The 25,548-nt window shown below is 38.2% G+C and overlaps 1 protein-coding gene across 10 annotated transcripts in view; it reads right to left on the reverse strand.

Annotated features, from left to right (window-relative positions):
- Window positions 1–657: 657 nt before the first annotated feature.
- snx14 (sorting nexin 14) overlaps window positions 658–25,548 on the reverse strand; it is a 53,989-nt gene continuing 29,098 nt past the window's right edge. For 7 of the 10 annotated variants that reach the window (XM_081379323.1, XM_081379327.1, XM_081379322.1 and 4 more), the window contains 12 exons: window positions 22,446–22,638; window positions 22,256–22,339; window positions 22,069–22,169; window positions 20,713–20,821; window positions 13,737–13,777; window positions 9,434–9,553; window positions 7,552–7,675; window positions 5,457–5,621; window positions 3,572–3,667; window positions 1,346–1,437; window positions 1,184–1,240; window positions 658–1,094 (listed from right to left, as the gene is read on the reverse strand). In XM_081379323.1, the coding sequence (XP_081235449.1) occupies window positions 1,053–1,094; window positions 1,184–1,240; window positions 1,346–1,437; window positions 3,572–3,667; window positions 5,457–5,621; window positions 7,552–7,675; window positions 9,434–9,553; window positions 13,737–13,777; window positions 20,713–20,821; window positions 22,069–22,169; window positions 22,256–22,339; window positions 22,446–22,638 (1,224 nt within the window). In that variant the 3' untranslated portion in view covers window positions 658–1,052. The remainder of the gene's footprint in view (window positions 1,095–1,183; window positions 1,241–1,345; window positions 1,438–3,571; window positions 3,668–5,456; window positions 5,622–7,551; window positions 7,676–9,433; window positions 9,554–13,736; window positions 13,778–20,712; window positions 20,822–22,068; window positions 22,170–22,255; window positions 22,340–22,445; window positions 22,639–25,548) is intronic. The other 3 variants (XM_081379319.1, XM_081379326.1, XM_081379320.1) reach the window with 1 other exon arrangement.

Genomic DNA, 25,548 nt, shown 5'->3' on the forward strand with positions numbered 1-25,548 from the left:
AATACAGCTTTGTTTTTAACTCTTTGATCTATTTTTGATCAGTTTCACAAAAGTTTCATGGCCTCCCCAAATATTTTGTTGTATGATATTATCTGAACATGCACTATATCAAAAGAAAGAACAGAGCCTCTTCTTTAAAAAAAATATTCTAGCTTCATGCATTCTTTTTTTTATCAGCACTTGAACATGGGTACGTTTCATAAAAAAAGCAACTTTTTGAGCAAAAACCTGAGAAGATGGCATTTGTTTTCCAAAGACTACAACGTGCATAAGCGATGGTTTTATCACTTGTTTCTGCTTCTTTTTTGCCAATGTTTTGATCCAGAGTTTCTGTACTCTTTCAGAAGTTGTGTAATAGTGCCCCGTACCGTATAACAGTGATGACCTGTACATATTTTCTTAGATTCTTCTCGGGTAGAGTTTTATAAATAAATAAATAAATATATATATGATTACAATTAATTAGCACAACTTTTGAAGATTATAGATGGTGATTGTGATTTCTTGTTTGTCTGGCAAGAGATCACCACTCTCTTTTCTTAGAGTTGCTATTCTTGTTCCTATAAAGCATTTATTTAAACTACAGTAGAACATACAGTATATATTTAAAACAAACTAATTCATTCATTCTAATACATATGACCAGGGACAAAAGAATTGGATATATTACATTTTTATTTACTGAGAGCAAAGCCAGAACATCTACAAAACCCTTTTCCCCCCAGGACTTTTATTTCGCACACAGCTCTTAACTGTTACTTTTTTCTTGTTTCTGTATTTTTTGTTTTTCATAATGTCTTAAGGGACAGTCTAGAATGTAAAATGGTCTGAAGGATGTTTTTATACTGATAAAGACATTAGATGAAGTAGATTTATACTCGATTCAAACTCCTGATGTTGTAATGCCGTTACAATTTCAACAAAACTGGAAAAATAAGGCAGGGATCCAATGATACAATGAAATAATCATGGCATACAAGTCAATAAATAATTGTGTTTTAGTAGTGCAATAAAATGCTGTATAATGTTGATGTCGAGACATTGACAATGTTTTACATCCATCTAGAGGAGACGGAGAGACATGCCTTCTGATTCTACAAAAGACAAAACAACAGAAGCTCCATTAATAAACATCATGAGCAGCTCTGTGTCAGAGCGTGACTATGGTTCAGAAGAGCGTTACCTTACTGAGCTCTGGGAATAACTCCTGGAGAGCGATGTCAAGCAGCACATACGTCATCTGTTAGCAAACCAGAGGAAGTGACAGATGAAAGAGAAACGGCACAATTAGCAGAAAGTGAGAGCATTTGAGGAAATGACAACAGTATGTTAGATTAGTTGGTACCTGTTTGTTTAGCAGAGGCTGCTGAATGGCATTGAAAAGCATCTTGACGCCCTCATACTTTGCTTCCTCGCCGATACATTTCCCGACTAGATCTGAGAAACGGCGCACATCAGTTAGGGGATTATATGATCAAATTAAATGATATGCTGATTAAGCCATATTTAAATCATATCAATATTTGCAGAAATCTGTGTTTCCTCCTCCCTTTAAAATGTTGACTCTCCTAACTAAACTATATGGTTAGTTGCATTTTATTATTTGTATTTATCACTGGTACAGATAAACCTTCAAATGACAACACATAACCCAATCTGCTGCATCTCGACATGCAGGTCTAGCTTTTTGTTGTTTTTTGGGCTCTACTAGAATAGGCTTCCATGCTTGAATGTTCAAAAACACATTGTTTTTAATATATTTGACACTGTTGCAGCACCTCTCTTCCCAGGCTGTCAGAAACGTTTCCCGAAAGCATCATTAGCCAACTATAGTCTCAAGATCCGTCGTTATCAACATAAGCCGAGGTTCCACAGCAGGAACTTTCCCCAGGAACTAGGAACTTAAGGGCGGTACTCGGTGTGTTTCCACCGCAGGAACCAGGTTTCGGGTAAAACATTCCCCCTCTGAAAGTCCCTGCTTGCGAGGTAGTACTTTTTCAAAGTTCAGGAACTTTTGGGGGTGGGACTTGGATTGAGCACGGATTGAGTTGAGTTCATGCCGCATTTTGATTGGTTGACTCCACACAGCATTTCATTTCAACTGGGAGGAGCAGTCGCGCGCAGTCCTACGTCACCAGACTAACTTGCCGAAACCATAGTTCCAACGAACATTCGCAAACTTGGTTGGAAGTACAACTTGAGCTGTGCTTAGAAGCATAGTTTCTTGTTAAATGACGTGGCCTAAAACAGATCGTACTCTTGGGCACAATAGGCAAGCTTACATTCATTACATTCTATATCTTTCTTTCTATTTAAATATATATATATCCGACGTATGAGGGATCCCGCGATGAATCAAACGTTAAATAAAGCAAAATGACATGGAACAAAAACATGCATGTTCGTTACAGCAGCATTTTGGAGATCTCGAATAGATTAATAAGCAGAAGTTATTACTCCACCTATATTGTTGAGCCAATGTGGTTCAAACGACAGAGGTGCGACCATGTTACTACAGTTTTAGGAAACAGTCGTGACTAGTTGGTCTCCAACGATGCATCGTACTATGGTAGTTAATCAGTGAGTTACATCGTCGTACGGGAAACACAACCCTGTTTAGGTCCTGTCTCTTCGAAGCCCCTCCTTCTGAAAAGCACAATGTGCTCTGATTGGTCGGCTGGATCAGTGTGTTGTGATTGGTCAACTGCTTCGAGCGTGTTACGGAAATGTCACACCCCTTACCATAACCGCAAGTTTAAGCACACTACTAAGGCTACATTCACACTGTCAGTCATATCCGATTATTTATATATCCGATTGGAATCTGATCAAAAATGATTGATGTCCAGACTGTGTATCTCAACACTCAGAAACATAGAGGCTGGTATGTGTGGCTGTATTTCGTGCTGTTGTCTCCACCAATATCAAAACATGTCCCTGTTACATATACAAAACATATCGTCATTTTCTGCACGTTCTGCACTTTGCAACAACACACCCTTTAGCAGTGACTTTTTACGTTTTACGTGGCGTGAGAAAGTCACATAAACCACGCGTCAGACTGAAATGGATTTCCAGAAATATGATTTGAATAGGATTTCAAACCACATATGAATGAAGCTTGAAACAGATTTGTAAAAATCGCATTTCATGTAATTTTTTGCCATTCACGCTTTCTAAATCCAATCGAATTTCAATCGGATATGCACAAAAATCTTATTTGGACTGACAGTCTGAACACAGCCTTACGAACTCAGCCAGACCTTTCCCATTTGTTTTTAAATATGATCTTAAGACTACAAATGAGGCGTTTCAGGAAATTCAAAAACAGTGATTAATGAAACAGTGCTTCAGAATAATGCTTCAGAAACAGTGATTACTGATATATAAAATAACTCCCTTTGGAGTGACTTTGTGCTTTGAAACTACAGATCTTTTTCATGCTCAAATAGCAACATTACACACTAAAGAAAGATGAACAAGTAAATAAATAAAAAAAGATTAATAGGCTTTTTTTTTTTAAACACGAGAGGTCACAAACAAATGATAACTGCGAGGTACTATGAGGTACCTGGTAGGTATTTCATCATCTCCTCAAAGGTCTTCTTGGCTCGTCTCTGTTTGTCCTCAGGAGAGCGTTCCTCTGTGCTCTCACAGAAAATAGCATCTGCAGTATTGATAATCTGATCAGTTAAAGTACACAAATCTACCCCTGATCAACAGTACAGCACAATGAACTGCTTCTGGAGGTACACCAACACCGCACATTCCTAATTCCTAATAAAACACACTTGATTACACTTATCAGTTGTTTGTAGAGACTGCACTGCCTTCCACTTCAAATGTTTATGCCCTTCCCTCACTAACTTGTGCAATGTATGTTGTGCAATTGCCCACTACTGGCAGAATGCAGTGCAATGGGTTTTAATGCCCTAAGTCCTTGATCACTAGAAAATCACGAGTCTGAATCCACTATGGGGCTGAGGTCCGTGTACTTTTTGATCATTTCATTTCCTGTTTGGAACGGAATAATGAGAAATGAAAACCAGCTCGTTTATCCGTTTTTTACCTTAAAGGGGGTCGCACACCGGACCAGTGCCACGTCTTTAAAACACATTGTTCTCTATGAATGTACACACACCGGCAGGGCCCAGCAACGGCTCAGGACCTTAATCCTGCCGTGACACAGAGCGCCATTTACATAGTTTTACATTAAATTTACATTATATTTGTCTCAAATCATCGTAAATGACTTCACCCTGTGCTGCAATATACATTTAAGTTTACATTCATTTACAGAAATCAGCTGCTTGAATGAAAATTGCTGATGTTATCGGATTTTCAGGTGATATTCTCAATTAACGGATGCTCTGAGGTAAAGTGTTCAGATCACAGACTCAGCAACTATTGTATTTAATTGTACAGTACAATCATAACATAGTAGGCCTATAGATTGAGTACGCAACAAGTAAAAATGCATGTGCCTTGTGTTTATCAGTATCCTTATGTTAGTTGGGTAAAAAAGAAAAACTATATAAACAAAGTAAAAATTAATTTGATTAATTAATTTTTTTAACTAAACTAAAAAACGGATAAACGAGCTGGTTTTCATTTCTCGTTATTCCATTCCAAACAGGAAATGAAATGATCAAAAAGTACACGGACCGGCTGATTTATTAATGACCTTTTTTTCCTTAGGATTTTGCTTTATGCTCCATCCTGAAGGCCTGTAGGTATGCTTCAGTTGTTGGGGAAAACTTACACAAGCACTGTGATGTCACAGTCGAATTGCACTTTGGGATATGGAGCTGCCTGAAGCATCTATCCCTTACTTTATGTTGTGGGTCAATTTGATCCCTTTTGATTTCTGGGAATTACTGGTAACTCATGATGTTTTTCTTTATATTTTTTTCTTTAAATTCTACTCCTTTAGGGTCATAAACATCCATGCAAAGTGCAAATATTTTTTGATGTAATTTGCTATGTCAGTATTTCACTTACCCTCTGAGGGAATTTACATAAATGCATTTGGCAGACGCTTTTATCCGATGAAACTTACACTGCATTGAAGGTGTACATTTTGATCATTTTATGTAATGTATGTTCAGTTTGCTGGGAATCAAACCCAAGATCTTGCCGTTGCTACTAGTGCCATGCTCTACCGTTTGAGCTTCAGGAAAACACAGGACAAAGGGGAAGTGCAAAGGGAAGTCAGAAAGTGGATGTGGAAAGTTAAGTGGGCGCTGTCCTGACATGCATGGGTCAGATACTGATGGTGTGCCTCCAGGAACTAACTAACGCCATTCTGTCTGTCTGTTCGGGTAGAAGTTCTGGTTTAATGTTGTTCATGACACGTTCAGGCAATATTTGTTTTGTAGTTTTTAGATACAGGTATTACAGTATGCATTAAAAACTTGAAGAAATGAATTTATAAAGGTGGACTTAAGCATACAAACCTCGCAACAGAGTGATGAGGGAGACGAGGCGATGCTCTTGCATGAGCTGGTCTAATTTGGACTGTAAATAATGCTCTACGTACGCCTCTAGAGTCCTCTTCAAGAGAATACGACCTCCACTAAGAAAGTGATGCAGCCAATCAGGCATGCGAAACACCACGCGACCTGTGGCAAAAAACAGCACATAAAATGATCCATTAACAACTGCGACATACTGGTGATTACCAAAGAAAATAACTTTGAATCGTCCCTCAGTGTTTAAAGAATTAAAGTGATCATGACATGGATTTTTTATTATTATTTCAATGTTTCTTGAGGTTCACTTAATGTTAATACATTTTTTGCACAAAACAAAAAAATATTGTCAACCCTCTTTCTAAAAAAGATCAGTTTTTAAGGGAGGCTCCTTTAAAGCTTAGACCCTTCTGAAGTCTGTACAGAGACATGGGCCCTATCTTGCACCCAGCGCAATTGACTTTGTACACTGACGCATGTATCATTCCTATTTTGCACCCGACACACAGCAGACTTTTCCCTCCACAGACACACGTCGGTAAATTAGGGAATGAACTTGCGCTCCCGGGGGCGGTTCAGTGAAAAGAGGAGGCGTGTTCCGGCGCAAACGTTCCCTGGTGCCATTTTGCAGTTTCAGAAAACAATTCCACCACTGACCAGGAGAAACCGAGTCTAAAGTCAGTGGCGCATTATTCAGAGGCTATTTTAAGGGCGCATGCTTGGCCATAATATAGCGTGTGCACTACGCACATACACTTTGCTACTCTCATCTACACAGACGCAGGAGTTCACATTTTTGCAAACCATACATTTTTACAAGGAAAAATATTACCACACGAGGAAAATCACTGTTGTGTCCATGAAGATGTGAAAATAGGCTTAAATCTAGCTTACACATTTACCCAAATTATTATACACCTGTTTAACCGAAGCTAATTTGGGTGTGTTTCTCCATCCCCAATGTCACTTCTCTGTGTCTTACGGCCCAGACGAGAGCGTCGGTCTCCTCGGCTGTGAACCGCTCCTGGCAAATCCGCCGTTATAATAGCAATCCGCCATGGAACAAGCGCGCCTGCTCTTAAAGGGAATGTGAGATGACGCTCTGATTGGTTTATTTCATGTTACGCCCAAACCACACCTATGAGTAATGAAGCGACTTCAGACCAACACATTTTAGATTTGCGTCGGGCGCAAGAGTCATTTATCCCGCCGGTATAATAGCAACAGAGATCCACCCACAAAGTTACTTGCGTTTCGCATTTGATACTTGCATTTCAGATCATTAAAACAGGGCCCAAGCTATTTAAACGATGCCTCAAAGCGAAAGTTCTTTCACTCGTCTATTTGCCGACAGATTCAAGCATGTGGAGTATGTCAGAAACTGAACAATCATCTGTATACCGTATCCAGTTTAGACAGCATCAAGGATTATAATGGTTTATGAACGCATCCAGTGTAGGCAAATATCAGCAGTGAAGCGCCTGAACACCAGTGGGCAGGCCCTATAGTGTGGTGTGGTGATGTATCAGTATTCGCCGATGTCTTGCTCAGGAGGCAGTCATATGCAAATCTATTTTCCCATGTGACATCACAGAGCCCACAATATCCAAACGAGCTGTTTTTGGAGCTTGATTAAATAAATGCTTTGTTTATAATGATAAGGATGGTTTAAACTATGAAACTTGCAGGATGTTTTAATGGCACAAAGACCTCTAGTATGTAAAAAGATCAAGGCAACCTTAATTTCTCATGTCATGACCCCTTTAAAAAGTGTCACGTCTCATTTGGTTTCTACATGTGATAAACAATGCCATCTTGAGTCTGTTATTCACACAAAGCAATCATGCGACTTCAGGAGTCATATTACTTTTAATACACTTTCATGATCCAAACATGGTCACAATGAACTGTTACTTTTGTGTTTTTTGTGAAATAAAATTATAATAATAGTAACATCAAACATGTGGATGTGTATACCTTCTGTATTTGCTCTACAAATGTTTTACACAATATATGTTTTTTGTTTTTTTTTATCGTTTGGATGAATAAACTCACATTTGTTTGAATTACATACACTCACCTATGTACATCATATAGTCATATGAACCATCAACCTCCATCAGCTCCATGAAGTAGTTCTGGTTGTGTTTTCTCTCTACGCCTTCAGGCAGATTGGCATTGTTTCTGTACACCTCATTGAACAGCTAAAATGACATGAGGAGAAATTGTATTTATTAAAGATACACAGACAATATGACAGTTTGATTTCTTTATTTACTCATTTTAAATGATTTGTGATCAGTAAATGGATGTCCAAGACTATTCCTTGTTTACTGAAGAATACAGTTTATATAGTGTACTTTCAGTGAAAGTGTACAAGTGACCTGTACAAAACAAGGTTTAGCCCAAATAATATTTCAACTTCACCTTCAGATATTTCAAAATTGTAATATTTCATTTTTTTGTAATAATTAAAAAATGTAAAAAAGTGAAAACATTTTGTTCTTATCAGTTATAAGGCTAGTATAAATATTATCAATGCTTAGAAAATCTAAGAATAACCATTTCAAATTTCATGAAGAATTGTACTACAGTAATGTAAAGATTTAATTGAGACTTAAATTTGCCTTTCCTTGATGTAAAGAAGCCTTTTTCAAACTCGGTAAACAACTCCAGTGATCGTCTATTAAAAGGACAGATATTTATGAAAAACTGGGCTTTTAAGCAGCTGTTCAGAATTTTTGTAGAGTATACATGTGCTACAATAGTTTTAAATGTATTTTTTATTGTGGTAAAGCAGCCAGAAAAGTATTTTTGTTCATATCAAATTCTCAGTTGTAAAGGATTCTGATAAATTACATGATATAATATATTCAAATACATTATGGATATATTATATCTGAATTCTGATGATGTAATTTTTCTGAAAGAAAGAAAAATAATGCATTTATTGAAACTAAATAAATATATATATATATATATATACAATATATATACAAATTTAAACTAAAATATATGTGTGTGTATATATATATATATATATATATATATATATATATATATATATATATATATATATATATATATATATACACATATATTTTAGTTTTATTATAGATGTATTAATATTTAAAATTTTAATATTTTTAGTTTTCATGTTAATTCGGGTTTTTTTTGTGCTTTTGTCATTTTATTAGTTTCTTTTTTAAATATTGCTATTTAGGTTTATTATTTTTTTTTTTTTTTCAGTTTTAGTTTTAGTTAGGTAGTTGTAGATTTATTTATTTGTCTTTATTAATTTTAGTGTTTCAACATAAACTTATTGCAATTTATTGCCATGGAAACATTTCTAATTTTCATTTAGTTTAACTTTTTCAACTAATATTTATATTTTCTTTTATTTTAGCTTTATTTCAGTGAACAATTTTAAATCCAGATCATTTTAGTTTTAGTTAACAACAATAGCCCTGCTTCATACAGCGTCTTTTTCGACATTAAAAATACAATTTTCCACAGAAACTTTTTGTTCACAAATAACACATTTTCCAGAAAATGATACACATAGTCAATGCGTAATAGTACTTAAAGGAGAAGTTCACTTTTAAAATTAAAAATCTGTCATCATATACTCACCCTCATGTTGTTTCAAACCTGTATGAATTTCTTTCTTCTGCTGAACAGAAAATAAGATATTTAGAAGATTATCAGTAACCAGACAGTTTTTGGGTCCCATTGACTTCCATAGTATATTTTTTTCCTACTATGGAAGTCAATGGGACCCAAAAACTGTCTGGTTACTGATAATCTTCTAAATATCTTCTTTTCTGTTCAGCAGAAGAAAGAAATTCATACAGGTTTGAAACAACATGAGGGTGAGTATATGATGACAGAATTTCATTTTAAAAGTGAACTTCTCCTTTAAGGGGTTATGGAAAGATTTTTTTTTTGAGTAGCAAGCGTACCTTTTTATTATTTTCTGCAGTGGGGCTGAGGATGGTGAGCTCAGGCCTGCTGGGTTTGGGTTTAGGAGATTCACAGGAACTGAAGAAAGACTGGATAAATGGTTCCAGGTTTTGCCCTTTCTACAGAAATCAGTGAGAATAGACATCATGAAGTCATATGAAACTCATTCTATGCTTCTCAAATTTTGTGCAAAAAAGTGATTCATCAGAAAATAGATGTGTGTGAAATTTAATTTACTTCATTGTTTGTAACCGAACTAACACATTAAGACAAATACTAGTATATCTGACATTTTAAATATCAAAACAAAGAGAAATTTATGTAAAGTGTATAATTTTTGCGTAACCAATCAGAATTACAAAAATAATGACTGTTGTCAAACAGGTTACCGGATGGCCCAAGACTTTCATTAGGTCAAACAAGACAGTCCTGTCCCAATAAAGTAATAAAGAAATTAGAATAATAAGTAAAGCCTTAAACTGTACATCTGGAAAAAGAGATCATTTGGACATAATGGCAGCACTCAATGGCACAGCTGCATTTAAAGAGTAATTTCACTCGGTGGCACTTTATTTTACAGTCCTGTTCCAAGGGATGAGTATCGCTAAGGTTTTAACGGTATTCTTATCGTTGTTTTTGTTATATTTAAAAAAGAAAAGAAACAAATTAAGAACATAGTTAACATTGCTTTATATTCTTAAATGTAAAATCTTTTTTGTAAATGCACCAATGTGCAGGCATTTTTTGTGTTTTATTTGCATAAGATAATATACAATAACAACACAGAAACAAAGCACTGTAAGAACTGATTTTCCTGCTAAGACAAAAGCTGAGATAAAACTCTTATCCTTGCAATAAAGTAATAAAACGCACCCTGGACAGAAGATCGAGAGCACTGTCCAAACTTTTCTTCTTCCTTATCTCTGCATCCCCCCTCTCCCTCCTCAAGTCACCAAAAGTTCACTAAGAATGTCTATATATCACGTATGATGTATCTTGTGAATCTATTGTTTTTCCTTTTCATGTTTGGTATTATTTTAAATGTCTCGATTGGTAAAATGGTCTTAATTTCATTGCAGTCAATGGTAGAATGAGAAAGATTGAAACCTTGGGAAAATGCTGTTCTCCTCTTTGGATTATGTCTCTTCAAGATATCTGATAATTCTCCCCTCTGGTGCTACCCCCTGGGGAACAGGAATTGACCCAAAAATATTGGTACAACCCTTTTGTTCTGGGTATTTAAGGGTAGGTGACAGAACAGTCTGGGGGAAGCCTGTAACCAGGAACAACCCCCATACAGTGCTGTTTCAGTGTTTTCCCATTGGAAAACACTCTCACACCACTGTATGTCTCTGTCAGGAATGCATTGCTTACTTTTGGAGTCATCTTTGAGTAAATTATGTCATGTATTTATTATTTCTGAATTGGCTTTTAATTACTTGTGTAATTGGCATGATACATTTTTACCTGACAAATAAATGTTACATCTTGATTTATTCTTAAGTTTTCTGAAATCATTATTTTAGTAGATTATGAGGAGGCTGGTGTTACCGCAGCTCTGTGTCCAGGAAAGGTCAAACTATATGAACGGAACAGTAGCACGTCATCTAAAGACCTTTTGATTTCTGTCTATCACTGACTTGGCAAGTTGTACGGAAGTGGCTTAATAAACTACACTTTTTTGTATGAGTGAGCAGTAGGCAACCGACTTAAGAGGTATTAGCAAACCCTGCACCCTCTGACCAAGATCAGACTGGCGAGGCTGTGTCCGCGAGATCCACGTAAACCCGGGGCGTGTGACTCTGTGCAGCATCGGATCCCTTAATGAATGAATAATTGAAAGTATGGGGTACTCAGAATAATCAAAGATCTAAATTAATTCATAATCAATATTTATGACTATTTTCTAATAAGAAACACAATCTAAATTTGATTATCATTTGAAATTGGAGTCAGATTACGCGTAGAGCTAAAGTAATATTGAAACTAAATTCCAATAAATTAAGTGAATCTCACTGAAAATAAAATTTTATTAACATCATAGGCCTAAAGTGTAACCATACGTTTGAATGTTTATTTCTCTCTGTCATCGTCAGTTATTAAGCAGAGACTTTCGTGTTGTGTGTGCTGTAGCTCGGCGTGAGAGATCTGTCTCTTCTGGATTGCAAATAGCAAAAATGAGATCAATCAGATACAAATCAGATATGTGCCAATGCGACTGTCAGGTAAACAGGCAGTTTGGATTTTCTGAGGTATTAAGCTATCTCTGCGGTTTAATGACGAGAGCAACGTCGTGTCGTCGTAGGAGAAGAATGTGGACAAACGTTGACACAACATATCAAAGGTTGGCTTGCTCATCCTAAAATTTCGGACCCGCTGCTCCTCGTTAAAGCCCGCCACAATACGCTCCCGCCGGTCCTGAGATCTCTCTCGCACACAATAACTGAAGTATATGCGCAATGATGATGGCCATTTTTGTCCTCCTCCGCCTCAAAATCATGGTGATGTTTGGCGAACTTCGCATAGGCCTATATCGCAAAGCTAGCATCAAGCATATTTTGCGTTTGTCCATCTGTGCAAGAACCCACTTTAAGCATGGGCGATGTTTCAGATAGTATGGGGAGTGTAAACACATCAATTGGATATGGGTCACAACTGAAAGAACGTGTAAACGGACAATTGAAAAAATGACCTGCAGTGTAAACGAGGCCTTTCATAATTTAGCCCCGGGGTTCATTTAATACAGAGTTTCGGTCCCCATCCCTACCTGTTCCCCATGTGCACACTTATGTACTTAGTATAGCAATTACAATAACTGGGTAATAACTAGGTAATTGAACCTACCTCTAAACCTCACCTTAAAGGGATAGTTCACCCAAAAATGAAAATTCTGTCATCATAGACTCTCCCTCAAGTTGTTTCAAACCTGTATGAATTTCTTTTTTCTGCTGAACACAAAAGAAGATATTTTGAAAAATGTCTGTAACCAAACAGTTGACGTGTCCATTTACTTCCATAGTATTTTTTTTTCCTACTATGGAAGTAAATGGACACGTCAACTGTTTGGCTAACCCTAACCCTATCCCTTTAACCCTTACCTTATGTTTCTCAGTTCTTTCTTAGGCAAGTAAGAACAGGTAAGTGCACATACAGTAAAATAAAATGTCACAATGGTAACAAAAGACAAGTTGGACAGCTTTCCTGAACAGGCAGGGACATATGTGTCATTTATTTTCCGTTTAACACTGATTCACCACCCCCATTCAGAATTTCAGGAAGGCAACACCCATAAAACTAACTTGTGTCAAACGTTATTAGCACCCAGCTAAACATGAACATCGAACCAGTTAGTCGACTGCACCACTGGCACACACTTCTGAGGAGGCTTTTACCATCCAGAACATCTCCATGTATCCCAATCGTAATTAGTTATTATTGAAGTTAACTGCCCTTGCATTTTTGAGATAACTATTGGCAATATTTTAGAAAGGCCATATTTCCCACAACAGTAGCCTAAACAAAAGTGTTTACATGAACCCTAATAATCCGATTGTGGTTAGCCTTTTAGATCAGTCGGAACAAAAGAGTCACATGTAGCCAACTCCATTGGATTGAATTGCCAATTTGCAACGTAAGGGGTGGTTTAAACCTTTTTTAATCTGTTCGACAGGACATGTAAACACTGGATCTCATTGAAAACTGAAACTGGAAAGTTCTGTGCGTGTGCAATGGTGTACAGTAGAGATGGTGTAATGAGGTATGAACGAGCTGTTGTTGTTGAATATAGTGTTAAATGACTGTCGTGTCTGTTGTCCCACAGGTTTGCATGTGCCAACCGCAGGAAACTCAGCACATTCGTGCGGTGAGCTCATAAAAAAACAGATGTGAAGCTTGTGATATTAAAGCACACACATCACCCGATCACTTTATTTAGCGTTCTTGTACACACACTACGCTCAGATTCATCAATCGGAATGATATCCTTGCGTTTGAAACAAAAAGTGTCCATGTAAAGGTAACTAATGACTATTAGGCAATAACAAGACCCAAGTACGAAGTGAAGTCAGCCAAAAAAGTTGTTTTCAGATGTTTTTTTCCCTTGTGGACCGGTTCAGCTGTGCAGGGCTCAAACCAGATATAGTCGCCAAAGCAGATGTGAACGCAAACAAAGGCTGCTTAAGACAACATACATTTGGAGTAATGTGAAATGATGAGCTGTTCATAAGAAGACTAGGAGTTTGTTTTGATTTCATTGTGCTTTACAGTGGAAATTCATTCAGAATGTAAAATCCAAATTCTTACCTCTTTCATTAGTTTTCCTGGCACAGACTTAAATATCTTCCCTGCAGAGGAAAAACAAAAAATTAAAATCAAGTGAATTAATTGAATTCAGAGTCCACTTTTCCTATGTTTTATAGACTTTTCAGTGATTACAGGTTTTTGGCCTCTGTATGTTAAACATCCCCCTAATTCTAAGTATTACACTTAGGGACTCCCTCTGCAATTCCTAGAAGATGCTGTCACTGGATCAGGAAAGCATCTGGGATTGAAGTTAAAGTAATTGAGCTGAGTTTCTCACGGACAGGAATAAAAGACCCAAGAATCACTCTAGCCATCTGTTTGTTATATATCACTGTCAAGCACTGCAAAAAAACCTGTGTTTGGCTAGCCCTCACTGCAGAGCTCCAGAGAGCACAACAGATGTTTCAAGTTCTTAAATATTAAAGACATATTAGGGCTGCAACAGTTTGGTCTGTACCGTAGATTTAAGGCCACGATCCAGAATGATTTTGGTATCATTCTAAATTACTTTAAGCAAAGCCAAATAAAACAGGAATAGGAGGAGATAAACATACAGGCTTCAGTCTTCGAGAAGACTTTCCACTGGAAAGCTAAATAAAATAAGGTCAAGGATGATGAAACTGTAGATTGTGTCAGACAGCAGCTCTGACATGGACACAAGCTTCTTTCAGGCTTCTCAAGAAAGTCAGTTTTGTTATAACTTTTAGTACACTGAAAACCCTTTGTTGCAGCATTTTCGCAATATTTACCCAATAGAGATGTATGTGGCCAAAGCTGAATACTTTATTCGGAAAGGCTCGGATAATGGCTTCGAAACGAATAACTAATAATTCCATAAAAAAAAAATTGGCAGATACAGTCACTCCTCGTGTTTGGTGAATAACAGATGAGCCAGGGGAAAACATGATAAACCTCTAAAATCACTACGCAATAATAATGAGTGTGTGAAGTCAGTGAGTGTGAACTCTATTAATCTCCATGCGTCTCAGAGAAATCAGAACGTGGCAAGAGTAATATGAACTAAAATGCCATATAATACACATGGGACCAGATTTACAGTATTAACAGCTTGCACCAGCGCAAACCCTCTTTTACCTATTAAAAATCTACGCTCAGGATTTACTAAAGACACGCAGTGAAAAATGAGCTCTGAAAAGGCAGGCGTGGACACAGCTATTTTTGGGGCTGACCTTATTGCACATGTGTTTGTAGGAGTTTCCCCTTCAGACACAAAATGTATAAGAAGAGAGTAAAAAATAACATAATGCTTGGGTTTAAAATAAAACAAGTGCCAGGTGCCAGATAACTTTTTAAACTTTTTAAAAGATATTTAAGGACAAAACAAAGCTACAAATTAACAAACAGATTTTGTGGACCATAATCTGGTAGTTTATGCAAAACTTTATCTCTTTCCGCTGGGAAACAGCCACACAGATGTTGTCTCAAACACTGTTTGACTCATGTTGTCTAAATGATTCATGGGCTTCCTGAAAATTCTCCAAACACATTCTTTCCCCCACGGCTGACTGATATCTAATACTGTAAGTCTACGACCCAACTTCACCAGCCTGGATAACTTTCAATGCAGAGCCATTTTGGTGCATGATTGTTGCCAGATCCCCGGAGCACAAGAGGATGATTAGGATCCAAAGGAACCCCATCACTGGCATAACGCCCAGGATTCAGACACCACCTGCAAATAACCAGTTGGCCAATTACGCTTACCCTGAAATAATGAATAACAACTTTGGGTAAGCTGATCTAGTTGTCTCAGTTGCTGCTTTGGTATTTCCTTTAACTCAACCAATTCTAGAGGCATAACACTAGGAATGACAATGCAGAACCACTGCAGTCTACTTACCCATACTGCCTCAAATTCCCATTTATTACAAACAAATCGCTTAAGCTCCCTGCGAAGAGCACAATTACAAACATTCTCCAGAAACTGATCACACAAAAGCGTGTCTGCATTGTGTAATTAGGGGCATTTTTTTAACTTTCTCCATTAAACCAAGTAATGCATGCAAGAACTCCTGCACTGTCAGAAATTTTTTTTGCAAAGATTGTACATTTAGGGGTACAACAGTTCCCTTAAAGGAACAACTTTATACCTTATCTACTGCTAAAGAAAACCTTTGGCATTTATTTGATACGGTAACTTAAGTAACGAGAAATAGAGCTTCAACAAGTTCAGACATTTCCCAAAAGCAGCAATGACTTTATGAATTACAAGACTGATATCATTTTTATAACAATGCAACCGACAGCTACAGTATTACATCAGATAATGCAGTGTAAATCCCCTGAGGAACAATTCCAATCATATTTGCTATGGGAGAGGAAGATTACTATGTCTCAAAAATTGGCAATTTTTTTTGCCATTTTACTTATCTATGTAAATGCATCATGATTTAAGAATTTTTAGATATTTGGACAGGAAACAAGACAAAAATACTAAGTAAGAAAAGCATTTTTGCAGTGTATAAATTTGCAATAACAAGATGTGTAATGACCTTCCTGATGTTTCCTAAAGAAGAAAGCTTCCAATAATGGTATGCATGACTGAAAACATAATGTTCTTGCAAGATAGTGATTTTTACAGGATCCTCCCTTTCATCCAGAGAACGACATGTAAATCTCCCACGTAGTTTCCTCCCCTAAATGGTCAAATTCCAGGGGCCTCGATAATCAACAGTGCATACACACAGTGCATGAACTTACATGTAGGAATGTGTGTAAATATAAGTACAGCTGTGCTGCCATGTGTTTCCTGTGTCCTTTAATTGCAAATACTCTATTACTAATCACATAGTTCAAGTGTTTTTTGTCCTACTCCAGTATCAGATATTTCCCATTTGTGTGTTGTAACCTTGTTTTTTTGGCAGCGGTTTTAATGTCAAACCCTTTCTTTGTTATTTCTGGCTGTGTTTTTTCCTCTGACCCAACAGAATTAACAGCAGCCGTTATTTTCTCCCAGGTAAAATTTTTTCTTTTGTTTATGTCTGAAATGAGTGGCCCAAATAACACTTTGTGGTTTTCTTCCACTTGGCTCACCAGCACGTCAATTTCTGTTTCTGAGAAGTTTCTCTTTTCCGCCCTCTTTGCCATGATTTTGGTGAATACATTCCCGTGATTTATAAGGAGGTGTTTGTGACCGTATATGGTTCATTGGAGGCGTTTCTGAATGCAAATGAGCATAAACGTGAACGAGCATGGTGCTTAAGAAAATGAGGGATTTATCAACAATGATTTCTTACTGGTGTGGTTAAGAACCACGTGCACACTTTTGATAAACATGGATTTATTTGTACATTCGTAGGTCTAAATATAGAACCTTTTCTACGTGCTGTTGATAAACGAGGTCACTGGGGCCTGATGTATAAATGTTGCATATGCACAAAAAATGCATTGAAATGTGCATACACAATTTTCCACGCACATGAGGATTTATAAAAAATAAACTAGGCATAAATATGTGCGCACCGTACGGAGACTCTAGACCGCACATACACACTCTTGAATGGGCGAAGTAAACAGAATGATTTAAACTGCTTTACATCTGATATACACATTTAGATTAAGTATTCCACTCTCATTAAATGGAGTTAAGCACTGAAATTCCATGAAGCAATTATCCAGAAGTTAGGCTACAATAAATATTTATTTTAATTTAAATATAAATATTTGTAGTGGATGCGCTGCTTTTGCATTTATGCTTTTGGCAGACACTTTTATCCAAAGCGACTTACATTGCATTTCAATGTACACATTTACATTCTTATCAGTTTTTGCTTTCCCTGGGAATCGAACCCATGACCTTGGCATTGCAAGCGCCAACGCTCTACTGTTTGAGCTACAGCATGATAATTCCACTTTGAATTGTGTTCTAAATAGCAGAACTCGTGTTCTGAGAAAATATTTTCACGCGAATAATGATCAGTGATGTGCACTTGCTCCGTCTAAGAGATATGGCTTAGCAACAGAGACAGAAAACCTCTGCTCACGCAGGTGCTGTTGGTGTCGTGCGCAGACAGACAGGAGCCTAATGGTAATCATTTTCGTGCTCTTCCCAATATAATGAAAAATGCTATTGTATTTGAAGGACAGAATTTGAAGGAAACGATAAGATATGTGTGGTGGATTTGATTTGACACACTCAAACCAAATACACACTTGCGAGCAGACCACAAAGCTCAACTCAGATAAACACTCTGTGTGACTGTGGTGGCCAGAGTAAGCATTTGTTACATTCTAGGATTTGTATATAAGTGGGAGTGTTTTTTTTCTCTGCTTTCTTTGGGTACGTTTACACGACAACAATATGGTTTAAACTGAGAAATTTTTCCTTTGAGTTTTCTGTGCACAGACGACACTATCATCAAAACGATCCCCATTCACACGGATCCGCAAAAAAACGACTACAAACGCTGTATTCTGCTGCCAGACCATTAGATGGCGATGAAACACTACAGACTGAACACGTAACACGCATGTGCATGACGCCATCGTCCTCAGAGATTCGGGTTTTTGTTGTTTACACAGAGACCGTTTTCAAAAATGTGCACTTTGAAACCCGTTTGCAAAAGTTTGTGTTTTCAGGCTCCCAAAATGCTGTTGTCATGTAAACGAACGGCCAAAACGTATACAAATTTTTACGTTTTTAGTTTAAAACGGTGTCGTGTAAACAGCCCCTTTGTTCTGTTTGTTTTCTTTGTCTAAAACAAAGACTATCAGGTGGAGTTCAATCATTTGGTGATCTCGCTGATGACTGCTATCCTGATTAGTCCACTGGAGGAGTTGTCTGGAGTTACAAGGCAGGGCTGAGATGTCTGGAGTGTGGAGAACTGGAGCAACAGTCCCTTCTGTTGACTTCATGTTGGTGTTTGTGTTAACTTCTTGTTGTAATATTCCAAAGAAATTATCTTTAATCCTCTTGTAAGAGATTCTCCTTAACCCAAACATGTGAATCATTTTGTGTTAGTTAATTTGAAAGCTGTAGGTTGGTGGTCCTGTTTCTGGCCAGACAAGGAGATACACCATCTCCTTGTGATACAGGTCGAGATACACCATCTCCTTGTGATACAGGTCGAGATACACCATCTCCTTGTGATACAGGTCGAGATACACCATCTCCTTGTCTGGCCAAACACAGGACCACCTCCCTACAGCTTTCAAAAGAAAATAAATAGTTTTTCTGTAATTGTTTCTACTTTCTTTTGTTAGTTTATGTAGATTTTTTCGGTTAATCCTTCCGATCTCGCGACATAATGCACAGCATGTGGAAACTTGGAGTAGACCATGCAACAGCAGTAGACCATGTCAGGTCCACTTCTGTCAGCCAAGAACAGAAAGATGAGGCAGCAGTGTGCACAGGTTTGCCAAAAATGGAAACACTGGAAAAACAGCCTGGTCTGATGAATCTCAGAATTTGAAAGCAAACGCATTAATCCATGAACTGTACCTGCAGTGTGTCCAGGCTGGTAGTGGTGATGTAATGGTGTTAAAGGGTTAGTTCACCCAAAAATGAAAATTCTGTCAGTAATCACTCAACCTCATGTTGTTCCAACCCCGTAAGACCTTCGTTCATCTTCGGAACACAGATTAAGATATTTTTGATTAAATCTGAGAGCTGGATCACTCCTCCATAGGCTTCTAAGACACTATAACTTGCTGGCCCAGAAAATGTATTAAAGACATCGTTAATATAGTCCAAGTGACTCCAGTGGCTCAGTCTTAAGTTTATAAAGTGACGAGAATACTTTTTGTGCGCAAAAACAAACAAAAATAACGACTTCATTCCACTTTTAATTTCCTTCCCTCTGGGCCTCGAGTCTTTTCACGTAGTGTTTAAGTGTAGCACATCAGTGCACGTCACCACGTATCACACACATGACCAGCGTCGGCCAATAGTGAGCCGTGCACGTGGTGACATGCACAGACGCGCTACGCTTAAACACTACATGAAAAGACTCGAGGCCCAGAGAGAAGGAAATGAAAAGTGGAATAAAAGTCGTTATTTTTGTTTGTTTCTGCGCACAAAAAGTATTCTCGTCGCTTTATAATCTTAAGATTGAGCCACTGGAGTCATTTGGACTATATTAACAATGTCTTTAATACATTTTCTGGGCCAGCAAGTTATAGTGTCTTAGAAGCCTATGGAGGAGTGATCCAGCTCTCAGATTTAATCAAAAATATCTTAATTTGTGTTCCGAAGATGAACGAAAGTCTTACGGGGTTGGAACAACATGAGGGAGAGTAATTACTGACAGAGTTTTCATTTTTGGGTGAACTTACCCTTTAAGGGGAATGTGCCAATGTCTTGGTACACTTCAGGCTATTAACACCAATCAGTCATCACTTGAATGGGCAAGACTATAATGTTAAGCCCAGGCCCAGTACTCGTGATGTATGCCCTTTTCAGGTCAGCCCGTGTACTTGAGCTAAATGCTCCATATGTAGTGATTTCCCAGAATCCCACTGAATGTCCGGGACACGCTCTCAGCTCCTTAGCACAATCCCGAATGAGTAGATGCACACCATCTAATTTTATATCCGTATGTCCGATGGAGTGGCGCATGCAAATTCCACTCGCCAATTCAGCTTTTCTCAAAGTATGACAGGGGCTTTTCACCGTCAGGGGCGGGTGTTGTGAGGTTTTCACGTGCAGCCGTCATAGGCTGACACCGGCTGCGTGCACGAGCGCAAAACCTCACAACACCCACCCCTGTCAGTGATTGGTTGGAACACTATTTATTTTGGTTTTGAGTGTTTGTGAAACCAACTGTTCTTGTGAGCAGATCTCAGAGCCTAGGCTGCCTACAGAGACGCCTTTTTTCGACGGCATGCTTATGGGGCGGGCAGCTAGCGGATCGTTAGGAAAGATTAGATGAATGTGATCATTTATGTTTGGGCCTGAAATCGCTGATACAAACATTAAGCAGATTATGTGGATATGGTTAAGGGAGGTTCAGCCTACCTAGGTTGACATCTAGCGCTTTATCATTAAACTGCGTCTCAATGCTGTGGGGAGAAAGGAAATCTGCCAACAGCTGGCTGTTACTCAGTTCAGGGTGATGCAGCAGTTTCTGCAGTTAATACACAGAAAAAAATGTTTTAAATTAAATTACATTACATCAAATTAACACACTTGAGGGCTTTTCACACTTGAAATAGTTAACCCTGGGTCATTATAAACCCTGAGTAAATGGAATACCTGGGGTTAACGATTAATCCTGGGTATTAATAAAATTTCACACTGTACATTCTTAAATCCTAGGTTAACGTCCTTATTTGCATATTCAAGGTGTCAGTGTCATTGATTGGACGATCTGTTTACATGAGGGCCCTAGCATTGTGCATCCTCATATTACACTATTGACTGTACTATCAATGTTTTTTTTCAGAATGGATCTTTCGGACTGTAAACATAAGAACAAAACTGTCTCTTCTTCATTCCAATTGACGTTTTTTCTGCTGCATATTTGACATTTTTCTCATCACAAGCTGTAACGACTTTTTATACAACATGCAATGTTTCTGTGACTGTACAAAGCACATGAATATGAGGCACACGATTGGTTGTCTTTTGCTAGCATCTAGCCTTAACATTCTAACACCGCATAGATTCACACTTCACACATTTGGCAGGGTTAACACTGTAAAAGTCAAACTCCTGGGTAAAAAGCAGTACTAAACCCACATCTAAATTACAAGTATGAAATGGTCATTTACCCGGGGTAAAAATCGGGTTTTAGCATGACGATAACCCAGGGTTAAACGCAGTGTGAAAAGCCCTTTGGAAAATTCTTGTGTCTCTCTCTGTGTAAATATTGTAAATCACCTTTTCTTTTCACATATTCCCCCAGTTTCACAGACAAAGTTTAAACTTAGTCCCAGACTAAAATCTGTTTGAGCTGTTTTAACTGAAAGCAGCTTGCACTGACATATCTTAAAATATGTCACTGCCATTATTTAGTTTTAAGATGCACATCAGTAATGTTTTTTTCTAAGGCACATTTATTAAAGATGCTTAAATGTCCTAATTGAACTAAGGCCTAATCCTGGCTTAATCTAAGCCCTGTTTGTGAAACCAGGCCATTAAGTAAATGATGCTTTCAGCAAATCATTGTTAATATTTTTCTACCTTGTTTAATATCCATTTAGCATTTAACTAGTTGTAATGTTATAACTCACACTGCTAGAGACTTTGAGCTTGTAATTTACTTTTATAAATGTATAAGTACTGATTTTACTGATGTAACCTTATGGCAGACAAATGATGTTTATACTTTGTTAATAAGATGAATCAAGTGTACAAGGTCAAGTAAATTACCTGTAAATATTCCTCAAATTCCCCTCGTTTGGAGGACAAGAATTCATAATTCTTTGGTCCAATGATTCTTTTGGAAGGAAGTTGAGCATCCTGGAAGGGGCCTGTAATACAAAATCAAACTACAGAGATAAATAAACCACAAACATGTAGGCTCAGTCATGAAAAGAGAGACAATAATTAACTTTACCATGAAACTCTGTGAGTTTAGATTCAAGCACATAAAACTCCACGTATCTTCTGTACACAGACCAGCTCTCGGTCTCATGCCCCACTGCAAAACAAACAAGAACTTTCACAAAGTGGCCCTGTTCTCACAGGACATTGACGGATAAAAAAAATGTTTATTTATTTAGTCTAAATGTAGTTTTGAAACTCACCATTCTTCCTGTCGTGGCGTTCAACGTCGATGCAGAAGACTGGGTTGCGCTCTTTCTTAACCTCGTCCTCAGAAAAATCCACATAAGGGATTGAGATGGTCCAAGCGGAGAGGTTGCGGGATGATCCTGGAGTTCCAACCCCCTCCACAGGCACTGGAGAGTCGTCCTCAAACACCATCACTGCCTCCTCCACCTGACCACACAGAACAGCAAATGTTCAGCCAGCCAATTTCAATTATTTTTAGCACCAAAATGGATTCCAGTGCCAATTAAAATGCATGCGTGTTTGTGTGCACGCTCTGTAAAAGTTTCTTTTTACCACATGTTTTTAAGCGTTGAGTATAAAAGCAAATGCTGAATTTGAGAAATCAATGGCAAATCAGAATGGTTTAAGATTGTCAAAATTCACTTCATTCCATTCAAAACATTATAAAATCAGACTAACATGCTAAATGCAAATGCTTTAATGTAATATTTACTTATAATTAGCATTAATAATGAACTTATTTAAAGGGGCCATGGCATGGATTTTTTTTAATATTTATCCAAAGATAGACCTATATATACACGGAATTAATAATAAATTGTAAATATGTTTGTGTTCAGCATTTTCTAGACTATTTTAAGTCGTAAATTGAGCAGGATATATAAAAATGTCATCCCTCCCCTACAGCACCCCACAGGTTTCCAATGTAAATCTGTAGTAAAAAAAATGAAAGCACAGCGGGCTTTCAGAGAGCAAGATTTACAAACTGCTCTGCTTATTTTTACGTTTACCTCATGTAAAACACACCCCAGATTAAGACGACATCAGTCCACTTCAGCTATGTGTCTGCATCAGGTCAGTAAGTTGGCAAGTCTGTTCTTCCTATGTGAAGTAGCATATCAAAATGTAAGTATAAATTCTTTCATTTAAACATGGTCATATGAATAGCCTTTATATACAGTCGTTCTGTTGTGTTTGTTTTATGTTTGTTCCCTTATCAGTCGATCACTCTCGACGTATGTCGTGACCGACGGATAGGAATCTCGCTAGAGAGCCCAATGTACTTCGAGTGAAACTAAACGAGCCAATGCACACTGGCGTGCAATCATTTGCATCAGCTGTTCAGCCACGCAGCGCGGGTATATAATGAGCAGGAGGTGCGATTGCACTTCAGTTTTTTGCTGAGGAGCCAAGCGTTTCGATGCTGTTTAATCTAATGAGTGATCAAACAACGAGCAAGCTCTTCAGGAGGATCTCTCGTGTCCGGTGCGGGCGATACAGCGTGGCAGCGGGGTCGATTTTCTTTCTCTCTTTTGTTTTTGTTTTACTGATCAAAACAAAAAGGCTGTTTTCACAGCTGGTAACAGTGCGCCAAGAGCGCTGAATAGCCGTTCTTATGGCTGGTAAGACCGCCGAGAAGAGAGACAGCACACGACAGATTGCACATTTCCTGTCTGTGTTCACCCAAGGACAGCATTCCCCTGAAAGAGCTTACATGGGTGTGAATTGCATCTTTCTAAAGATGACATTCCACCAATGTGTTTCTGGACGTGGTTGTTTCCTGTCCTCACTGATGGCCACGATTCCTGTCTCGCATGCCTGGGAAACATGTGAGGCTGTGTTCGTGGGTGGTTCATGTTTTTGCACGGGAACATGACCATGTCAGCACACCGGTTGACTCTTCTTTCTCCGGAAAGCTTGAGTCCCCTCTGTTGTTGCTTGAGCGTAAAAGCACAGCTGCAGGTTTGCTCGACACTCGACACCATGGAGGATCAACGAGGGCTTCCACCGGGCAAAACCCGACGGGTCTCTCACTCCTCACTGTGTCGTAAGGCGTCGAGCTACCGGACTGCAGTGCGGGTTGTCACAGCAACCCAGCGCTCGTTCTGCGCTCTAGGTGTGCGGTCCCCTTGTCTATTCTCCAGTGTAGTGCCCTCCCTGGTTGCCACCAGGAGAGGTCTACTTCAGTAAAATAGGTTGGGTGATCTGAGAGCTGAGGGCTTCTCCTTCGGGGAACCAACCCCCTTGGGCCCCTCCCTCTCTAGCGCATCACAAGTTGTGCAGCTTCTGGATGGAATTGCTGGTCCTTCAAAAAAAATTTTTTTTAAAAATAGGAGGAACCTAGCATTTCATTCAGGGCTCCAGCTGAGGGCAGATGTCGATTGCTGCATCGGAGAGAGGGGCTGTTTCTTTCTGGAAATGAGGATGATGGTGAGTTCCCACTGTATTAGTGTGTGTGCTTATGCTAAATCAGAATTCAGTGTAGACAGCGTCAGTCATTATAATCTGAAGACACATCTGTCTGTATCAGTGTATCAGCGTCAGCCATTATAATCTGAACACACATCTGTATACTGTATCAGTGTAGACAGCGTCAGTCATTATAATCTGAACACATCTGTATACTGTATCAGTGTATCAGCGTCAGCCATTATAATCTGAACACACATCTGTATACTGTATCAGTGCAGACAGCGTCAGTCATTATAATCTGAACACATCTGTATACTGTATCAGTGTATCAGCGTCAGTCATTATAATCTGAACACACATCTGTATACTGTATCAGTGTATCAGCGTCAGTCATTATAATCTGAACACACATCTGTATACTGTATCAGTGTAGACAGCGTCAGTCATTATAATCTGAACACACATCTGTATACTGTATCAGTGTAGACACCGTCAGTCATTATAATCTGAACACACATCAGTATACTGTATCAGTGTAGACAGCGTCAGTCATTATAATCTGAACACATCTGTATACTGTATCAGTGTATCAGTGTCAGTCATTATATGAACACACATCTGTATACTGTATCAGTGTATCAGAGTCAGTCATTATAATCTGAACACACATCTGTATACTGTATCAGTGTAGACAGCGTCAGTCATTATAATCTGAACACACATCTGTATACTGTATCAGTGTAGACACCGTCAGTCATTATAATCTGAACACACATCTGTATACTGTATCAGTGTATCAGAGTCAGTCATTGTAATCTGAACACACATCTGTATACTGTATCAGTGTATCAGAGTCAGTCAATATAATCTGAACACACATCTGTATACTGTATCAGTGTAGACACCGTCAGTCATTATAATCTG

The sequence above is a fragment of the Scardinius erythrophthalmus genome, assembly GCF_964197995.2.
Source record: "Scardinius erythrophthalmus genome assembly, chromosome: 11".
NCBI classification, from domain to species: Eukaryota; Metazoa; Chordata; class Actinopteri; order Cypriniformes; family Leuciscidae; genus Scardinius; species Scardinius erythrophthalmus.